Source organism: Mustelus asterias, chromosome 17, assembly GCF_964213995.1.
Source record: "Mustelus asterias chromosome 17, sMusAst1.hap1.1, whole genome shotgun sequence".
In the NCBI taxonomy this organism is placed as follows: Eukaryota; Metazoa; Chordata; class Chondrichthyes; order Carcharhiniformes; family Triakidae; genus Mustelus; species Mustelus asterias.
This window is the reverse complement of record NC_135817.1, coordinates 55,910,455-55,920,578: the sequence shown is the minus strand read 5'-3', so window position 1 is coordinate 55,920,578 and position 10,124 is coordinate 55,910,455. Positions and strand designations below refer to the sequence as shown.

Here is a 10,124-nt window from a genome sequence, read left to right as displayed (position 1 = left end):
ATAAAAAGAGACATTATGGAAGAGATGAGAGTAGACAGAGTAGGACAGGATTAAAGGTGAGATTCATTTGGTGAACACAGAGAACAACAATGGTAATAAAAAGAGACATTTAAAGGGATTCTAAGAAGTAAAACGCAGTTTAGGTGATAGCTATGGATGAGGGAGCAAGCTTTTAAAAAGGAGATAAAATAGACAGTAATAGACAGTTGAAAGTTCACAACACTGTTTTCTGAGCTTGGGATAATTCTTCACAAATGATGTTGTTAGTTAAGAAGATGAACGAGCAACCAAAATAAGTTACTGCCCAGAATCAAATTGAAAGGTTTGATTTCTGTTTCAAAGATGTTATTATGTTGTAGAAGTCGGTAAGGAAAAGAGGAACTCCAGAGGACCGCAAGAAGGTTATGTTTTATGTGCAAAGACTTCTCATCAGGAAGGGGTAAGACAAATATTGGAGCCTTTTAACTGTTGCAGGAATTATGTGGAGGATTATGCTGTACCTTTACAGAACATGGTTAAGGGAGGAAAGGCTAGTAGTGAGGAAGTAGTATAGGGAGACACGGAAGCACAAGCCTTTTCAGATTTAAAGCAAGCCATGGCAGACCCCCGCCCTGGGTCTACCGGATCTTCGACGCGGATCATCGACACAGACGCCATCATCTCACGTGAGAACACCATCCACCAGGTACACGGTACATACTCTTGCAACTCGGCCAACATTGTCTACCTGATAAGCTCCAGGAAAGGATGTCCCGAGGCATGGTACATTGGGGAAACCATGCAGACGCTACGACAACGGATGAATGAACACCGCTCCACAATCACCAGGCAACACTGTTCTCTTCCTGTTGGGGAGCACTTCAGCGGTCACGCGCATTTGGCCTCTGATATTCGGGTAAACATTCTCCAAGGCGGCCTTCACAACACACGACAGCGCAGAGTCGCTGAGCAGAGACTGATAGCCAAGTTCCACACACATGAGGACGGCCTCAACTGGGATATTGGGTTCATGTCACACTATCTGTAATCCCCACAACTTGCCTGGACTTGCAAAGTCTCACTGGCTGTCCTGTCTGGAGACAACACACATCTCTTTAACCTGTGCTAATACTCCCTCCACTCACATTGTCTGTATCTTTAAGACTTGATTAGCTGTAAAGACTCGCATTCCAATCATTATTCATTATTCTGTAAATTGAGTTTGTGTCTTTATATGCCCTGTTTGCTGTGTACGAGCAGATCTCCCACTCACCAAACAAAGGAGCAGCGCTCCGAAAGCTAGTGGCGTTTGCTATCAAATAAACCTGTTGGACTTTAACCTGGTGTTGTTAGACTCCTTACTGTGTTTACCCCAGTCCAATGCCGGCATCTCCACATGTCTACCGGATCTTACCAAGCTATTTCACATTCTTTGTCAGAGTGACCGAGCGCAAGCTACAGTAGTGACCCAATGGCATGGGGATAGGTAGATTCAGTAGCCAGGGGGAATGCCTCCTGGGCCATGAGAGTGTCCAAGCCACTTACCTTGATGGGAAAAATAATTCTCTATCGCCCACGCACAATCGTTCAGCTTTTAGAAGCAGGGAGATAAAAAGAGTTTCTGATGGAAGTCATTCAAAGTGGGAGGCAAATCTTTTGCCAGGAGACAAACATGTAGAGATCAGCAGAGATGCAAGAGAAAATCCTGCAGGACAGTTAACAGTGCAAGGAACAGAGCATGAATGTATCGCTAACGTGACAGAAGGAGCAAGTGAAGGGTGAGCAGAGGAACCACTCACTGGAGGGAGTGATTAATTTGTATGTAGGTGGAGCCAGGCCATCTCCACCCGGCATGGGCGTGGTGAATGACGAAGGAACAGTGATTGCAGGAGAACAAATCCCAGGGAGCAATTCAGCACAAGTGACAGAGTTGCTAGCTTTGACCAATGCTTTAGAGTGGGGTAAAGGAAAACAAGTAAATGTGTTCACAGATAGCTGATATGCCTTTGGCGTAGTCGATGACTACATGGTAGCTTGGGGAAGAAGGGGATTTGTAACGTCTAGCGGGGGGCATATCCAGCATGAACATCTAATCAGGAATTTACTTCAGGCAGTTCACAGTCCCTTAGAAGCTGCAGTAATAAAAATACATCAGAGGACTTCCACCCAGGCCCAAGAAGAAAACATTAGAGCGGATAAGGCAGCTAAAAACCTGCTAGAACAGAATTTGGAAGGAATCCAAACAGCAAGTGTGGCAGCAGCACAAGCCAGGGAAGTGAGAGACATTGATGTGAAACAGATACAGGAACAGGCGTCAGAGGAAGAGAAGCAGGAATGGGAATAACATGGAGGACAGAGAGGTCAAGACGGCGTATGGAGAAGGGAAGGTAGAATAGTCCCAGAAGTAATACAACAGACCTTATTGGAGGCTTATCAGGGATTAGCACACAGGAGCAGGGGCCACATGTACAATCTTGTCAATGGTGCCTACACTGCACCCTAGTGGAACCAGGTCATCCCTGCAAGGTCAAGATGGGTACTCAACCACAGCCTAAAGGACCATGGGAAAAGTTACAGATGGATTTTATAGGGCCCTTACCCAGAGTGCAAGGAAAGACTTATTGCCTGGTAATTATTGGTCAGTTTACTTGGTGGGTAGAGGCATTCCCATGCAGAGATGTTAGTCAAAACAGTGGCTTTGATATCAGTAAGTGAGGTAATACACAGGTGGGGTATGCCTCTTCAGTTAGACTCAGATCAGGGAACCCATTTCACAGGGAAAGTTTTAAGAGAAGCCTGTAAAATATCGGGAATAAAGCAAATATTTCACACCCCATACCACTCCCAGAGTTCAGGAATGGTAGAGTAGATGAAGAGGATGTTAAAGAACAGTCTAGCCAAGGCTATTTTACAGGAAGGAAACAATTGGGTGCAGGCTTTGCCTGCAATATCGTTACGACAGAGAGCTACTCCTCGAGGAACAGAGTTAACCCTTTTTGAACTGATGACGGGAAGAGCAATGCGCCTCCCAGAGGATGAGATATTGGGTGGAGTTATGCACTTACATAAGTGCATGTAATTCTAAATTTATTATCTACAGTATACAGGCTGGAATATTTAAATAATGTTCATTTTAAAGCCACATGACTCAGGAAAAAGTTGACAGGTGCTTACTATAGTTTTCTATATGATTTTCTGCAATAGCGACATATTTTGTTATCAATGAGCGGTTTTATAAGATGTTTACATTGTAAATTCCAGCTAAACTAAACCAATGGAAGAGGGCTTGTGACTTCCTACTAGTTCTGCCTAATGGTATGCCAATGTGATCTTGTTTCCATGTGCCCAGGTCAAGCCCTATTGAAAGCAAGCCAAATTTTAACATCCAGAGACAAAGAGCCCGATTTTTACCATAGCGTTGCACCCGTTTTCAGGCATGAAAACTTGGTAAAGTCGGGTGTAAGGCAAGTAGCGTGATCCGCGCCTGCCTCCGTGCCGGTTCCCCCTTTACCAAAGCCCGAAAATGGCCGCAATCGGGACCGCGCCCAAAACGGGCGGATGGCCATTTAAATGTATTTGCATGTATTTAAATTGACTTAATGGGCTGCACGCCCAACTTTACCCGCACTTCCCCCTTTACCCCCGCGTTCGCCAATCCGGAATCGGCAAAACAGACACGCTCCATATAAGTCCCCTTCAGTGAGGAGGTAAGTGCCGCGTGTCCGACGGCTCTCTGCTTGAGATCGGTGGTGGGGGAGGGGGTGGGTGAAGGTGGGTCCAACGGCACTCTGGGGGGTGGGGGTGGGGGGGGGGGAGGGGTTGGGGAGAGGAGTGGGACTCTGCCTGTGATCAGTGGGGGAGAAGGGGGGTCTACTGCCACTGTGCCTGAGATCAAGGAGAGGAGGGTCCGTTGCCCACTCTGCTTGAGATCAATGGGGGTAAAAGGGGTTCCGCTGCCACGGTGCCCGAGATCGGTGGGGGGGAAAGGGAGAGGGTGGATCACACTGCCTGAGATCAGTGGGGGGTAAGGGGCCCGTGATCAGTCTGGGTGGCGGGGGAGGATAAGGTGGTCAGTAATGTTGTGGGGTAGGGCAATGTCTGTGGGGGCGGGGGGGGGGGGGAGGCATTATCTGGCCCGGGAAGGATGTGGCAGGGGAGCAGCATTCTATCATTTTTTTCTGCGCATGCGCAGTTGGAGACGCCGTTTGGAGCTGCAGGATTTTGGGTGTGTTAAGCCCACAGGCCTATGCAGCATGATTCGGTTTATGTTACTCCACACCATATTTTTCGCAATAACCTTTGATGAGGCACCTTATCAAATGCCAATCTAAGTACAGTACATGATGATCTAGCGGTAATTGCCGTGCTAACCAAATCCCAAAGGGAAAGCTAAGGCAACGATATTCTATTTGCATTTCACTGTGAGAAGATACGAGTGCTGAAATCAGGAGTTACAAATTCCAGTCACACTTTAATCAATTTACTATTGAAATTTTCACTCATTCATTAACAAAAGAAAACTTAAACACACAAGATTACGGGCGGAATTTTCCCAAAAAATGTCTAAGTGTCATTACGGTGAGAAAAAGGGGGTCCTCCACGCGGCATTGCAACCTTCCAGCACTCAACCTTTTTGACAATTGAGAGCTTTGTGCTGGTCTGGAGAGGTGGACAGAGCCTAAATACACCAGTGAACTTGGCTTTACAGCGCACAAGCCCCATTTCGCACAGATCTGCCGGTGAACCAGGAGACCTCCTCTCATGGACGTCGGATGCTCTCCTCCCCTTCCCCCACTCCCACACACCAACACAGGTCGCAGGCATCGAGACCTTCCCAATGAGTCCCCTGGACAACCCCCAACATGTCCCCCCACCACAACCCATCCCTGCATGACCCCTGTCTGCATAGGTCCCCTGTCATTGTTCACAGCACCCATCATTGTGCATAGCTCCCCCAAGCATAGCCCCCCTCCCACCTTCATTGTGCATATCCTCCCATCATTTTGTATGGCGCCCCATCAAGAGTGCATAGCCCCCTCCCTTCACAGCCCCACCCCCACTCGGGCTGCCCAATGGGTACTGCTTCGCTATGCCTTCAACCACCAGGGGTTTCAATGGCCCCCAATCCCTTGAAGTGGCCATGGCGCCTGGTCTCCGCTACTGCAGAGCAGTAATGATTCTCGTCAGTTAGATGTCTCGCCGGCGAGGGGGAAAGCGTCCAGGATGGGGGAAGCAACCATGCCAGACTCGATAATTACATGGAGACGCAGACAATCTTATATTAATGAGCTTCATGCTCTTCCTGGGTGCGATGCCTTGAGATTTTTCCAATCCTTTCTTGCCTGACCTTCCGCCTCAGGTGGGATGAGAGCTGTGCCAGGCAGGGTGATCCCGGGGCCTTCAGATGAGGGCTTTGGACTACTTTATATTGCCTTATCCTGGGTGCTGTGGTGGTCGTCCCGTAGAAGGGGAGAGCGTTTGAGGGGCAAGGTGGAGAGATAGAGTGTGGGGTCTGTACAAAAACTTTACCCAGAAGCTAGAAGTGATTTTAATTATTCTACTTTTTTCTGGCTAACTATTGATCATAGAATCCCTACAGTGCAGAAGGAAGCCATTCGGCCCATCAAGCCTGCACTGACAACAAATCCCACTGGCCCTATCCCCGTAACCTCACATATTTACCCTTCTAATCCCCCTGACACTAAGGAGCAATTTACCATGACCAATCAGCCTAGCCCGCACATTTTTGGACTGTGGGAGGAAACTGGAGCACCCGGAGGAAACCCACGCAGACACGGGGAGAATGTGCAAACTCCACACAGACCGTCACCCAAGACGGAAATTGAACCCGGGTCCCTGGCGCTGTGAGGCAACAGTGCTCGTAAAATGACTATCTGAAGTTTGAGATTTTAAATCACATTTTCGGATGGTTGGTTCCCTGCGCAGGGCAATTGCCCTTCCCAGATAATTGCCATGAATATTTACCTGGGAATTTCCAGGGGGTGGGGGTTCCCCAGTGCATCTTTGGGGCATCCCACCTCTCTCCCCCTCCTCCCTGTTGCGTTGCCTTGAAGCGCTGAAGTTACAGTCCCAGGCCTTTTATAAACAGGTTTTCCAATAAGTGACAACACCATTCTTCAGTTCTGAAGGTGAAAAGATCTTTTATTAAAATCAAAATATTTCCAAGGTTCAGATGTTGAACATAATACCCAAAAAGCTGACGGGGTTTCTCACACTCAGCCCAAGTATTTCAGTGGATGGTCTATCCAACTGAACAGATTCATTGGGGCAGCACAATTAAGTGGTTGGTCTGTCATGTCACAGTAGACCTACAGCAATAGTTAAAAACACAAATCATCAACAATACAGGATTTCTATTCAAATATGTAATAAAAATTGTGCTCATCTTCATTGTTCAGTAACAGTCACTGGAGTTTCGATTTCAGCAGGATATAGAATGGATAATGTTGGATTGATCAGCTGTTTGATACCCTGTCCGATTTTCCTTTCCATTGAAGTCAACGCAAGGGAAAATGGGGCAGGTTGAATGACGGGTCCAATATCCCTGTCCAAACTTAAAATTAGCAACATGGTTATCTTAGCAATTCAAAAGAATGAGAGTTATACAAAGTAAATTCAAAACAACTGAAGGAAGACATATGTCATTTTTATTCATAATGCATTATCAATTGCTCAGAAATAGCTTGCCAGAAAGCTTTGATGTTGAGGATAAAATTCATTTCGAGTTGAAGGACCTGCAATCTTTATTCAACTCACTATGAATGTAAAACTCTATAGATAGACAGAACTCCTTTGGGAACAGAACACTCTGATAGTCTCTCCCCACTGGCAGGCAAAAGTCAAATCTTAGTGCCTTTGTAGTATCAGGCTAAAAAAACTCAAGATACTCTAAAAGAAGAATCATAATGGACTCGAAACGCTAACTGTTTCTCTCTCTGTGAATGCTGCCAGACCTGCTGGATTTTTCCAGCATTTTGTTTTTAACTCACATCTCCGGTATTTTGATGTTATATTATAAACATAGTATGTTTCAACATTAGAAGCCAAGTTAAAGATTAATACATAACACAAGCAGCAAATGGATTTCAAGTCTCTCTACACAACGGTAATTAACTAAACTACATGTGTTATGACATAGCAATAAGAATTTAAACAAAACTCCGTTTTGTAATTTGCCATATAGTCCGGTCATTTCTAGGTTAACTTGATCTGATAATAAAGTTTAGTTTCATGTTTATGATGCAGACCCTTCTGCATCCAAAACATAAACTGTGTTTTCTCAGATACTGTTTTTGCAGCATTTTCTGCATCTTGTTTCAGATTTTTAGCGTTTTGCATTATATACTAGGTTTCATCTTTGGAAAAGCTCATGACAACTTGAGGAATAATATTTAGCTGTCATCAAAATCCAGACTTATGCATTTCAATGGGTTCCATACTCTAGGTCAGACCTGTAAAAAGGAAAAGCAGGCAATGCTGCAAGAACAAACACCATTGTTTAACATGGTGTTACAAGCCCCAAATGTTTCTCTGTGACTCCCAGATTTAATGATTAGGCTGCTTAATGACCATCATCAACAATGGAATTATTGGGCATAGAATGTCAGTACCTGGATCTTTGATTAGATAGATTCTCATTCAGAATTAAATTCCTCCTTGAAATCATTAGTTTGAGTTGTTTATTTAAACAGTACACCTACTGTCAGTTCCTTTAACACTCTTATGATTTGCATTAGATCATTCATTTTATGTGCGCATGTAACTGTCTTAATCTTACATCCTTCTCAATAGCCAGCAGTCTGCAGGTAATCTGTAAAAGAGAAGAGGATGGCTGTGTCTAGAACCACACAATCTGGTCTCCCAGCAGGGGGGGTGTAAAACAAAGCTGTACACAACACAGAGAAATGTAGAAGGTTGAAAACACAGGAGCGCAGCAGGGGATAAGTTAATAAAATCTTTTATATAAAAAAAAGAGGCAGCTTCAAATTTCAAGTTATTATACACAAGGGTTAAATGCTTCCTGCAAGTACATGAATAGGAACATGGCTTCAGTTTGTAAAATACAATAAATCACCCTGAGGTACTGAATGCTTTACTGCAGAACATCGTAATAAATCTGAGGTTTCTTTGTTTCAGCACGGAACTGTTCCACCTTCATTCCAACCCGGAAAAGAATTGCTTCATCCCACCATTTACCCATAATCTGGGGGAAAGAATCAGAATTATTAACAGAATTGCCTATGGTTTTTTTAAAATACGAGCTCAGACAATGTGATTCCAATGCAATTATATAACTTAATTGACTGAGAAGACAAAGAGGCAGGGCGAGATATTCTGGTATGATCTGGAAGGTAAAGGCTACTAGCAAGCATTAACACGATGCAAACATGTTGCCGGCTGTGGGAGGGGGAAGAAAAACAAACGCTCAATCAATTTTATAGTAGAAAAATTAATTTTTTTCACTGGGGCGGCATGGTGGCACAGTGGTTAGCACTGCTGCCTCACAGTGCCAGGGACCCGGGTTCAATTCCCGGCTTGGGTCACTGTCTGTGTGGAATCTGCACGTTCTCCCCGTGTCTGTGTGGGTTTCCTCCCATAGTCCAAAAATGTGCGGGTTAGGTGGATTGACAATACTAAAATTGCCCCTTAGTGTCAGGGGGACTAGCTAGGGTAAATAAATGGGTTTATGGGGATAGTGCCTAGGTGGGATTGTGGTTGGCGCAGATTCAATGGACCAAATGGCCTCCTTCTGCACTGTAGGATTCTATGATCTATGATTTCCGCCAGGTTCCAAATCATATTTTATGCTTTGGCATATGCCAAATCTAACTCAACTCAAGCTGATCAATCCTGATTACAACATATTCTGAATCCTTCCTGTACGTTGCATTTCACATTCTGCAGATCGCAGTTTCATTTTTGCACATGGAGGCTTCTACAGTTGTCGAACTCTTGTAGTCACGTCACAGAATCAATGTTGCACTTGTGACCTTTATCATTGCACTGAATCAAACAGCAAGAAGAATTTTTGCCTTGTTCACTCAGGATTACTTTCCTGGGGCATCTGTACTGATATTGAAAGAATGCAACATTTACCTGAAGGTTTATGGGTAGATCAGAGGAGCTGTACCCGACTGGAACCACGAGAGCAGGAATTCCTGTAAAATTCGCAAGCTGCATATATCTGGGATGAAAAAAATATATCAGCCGTTTAGATTAGGAATTTCCACAGCTTAGAATCATAGAATAGAATCTTGGAATCCCTACAGTGCAGGAGGAGGCTATTTGGCCCATTGAGCCAGCACTGACAACAATCCCACCCAAGCTCCATCCCATAACCCCACATATTTACCTTTCTAGTCCTCCTGACACTAAGGGGCAATTTAGTATGGTCAATTAAGCTAATCCGCACATCTTTAGAACGTGGGAGGAAACTGCAGCATCCGGAGGAAACCCACACAGACACGGGGAGAACTCCACAGTCACCCAAGCCGGGAATCGAACCCGGGTCCCTGACACTGTGAGGCAGCGGTGCTAACCACAGTGCCACCCGTAATTGAAGCTGATTTGCTTACGGACTTTTTTTGTAAATCTGATCATGATGTATACTGTGTACTCTTGCTTAGTTTTCTTCTCATTGTTTCCATAACTGCCACCCAACTGCCAGCGGGAGATAGAGGAACAGATATGTAGGCAGATTTTGGCAAGGTGTAAAAGTAACAGGATTGTTGTGGGAGATTTTAATTTCCCCTATATTGACTGGGACTCAGTGCTAGGGGCAGAGTTTGTAAGGAGCATCCAGGAGGGCTTCTTGAAACAGTATGTAGATAGTCCAACTAGGGAAGGGGCCATACTGGACCTGGTATTGGGGAATGAGCCCGGCCAGGTGATCGATGTTTCAGTAGGGGAGCAGTTCAGGAACAGTGACCACAATTCAGTAAGCTTTAAGGTACTGATGGACAAAGATAAGTGTAATCCTCAAGTTAAGGTGCTAAATTGGGGGAAGGCTAATTACAACACGGCACGGTAGCACAGTGGTTAGCACTGCTGCTTCACAGCGCCAGGGTCCCGGGTTCGATTCCCGGCTCGGGTCACTGTCTGTGCGGAGTTTGCACATTCTCCTC

At 45.2% G+C, this 10,124-nt stretch overlaps 1 protein-coding gene across 1 annotated transcript in view; it reads right to left on the bottom strand.

The window, feature by feature from the left end:
- Nucleotides 1-6,117: 6,117 nt before the first annotated feature.
- LOC144506507 (uncharacterized) overlaps nt 6,118-10,124 on the bottom strand; it is a 60,732-nt gene continuing 56,725 nt past the window's right edge. Inside the window, exons 19-20 of the mRNA XM_078232715.1 lie at nt 9,097-9,184; nt 6,118-8,203 (exon numbers count right to left, since the gene is read on the bottom strand). Of these exons, the coding sequence (XP_078088841.1) occupies nt 8,093-8,203; nt 9,097-9,184 (199 nt within the window). The 3' untranslated portion in view covers nt 6,118-8,092. The remainder of the gene's footprint in view (nt 8,204-9,096; nt 9,185-10,124) is intronic.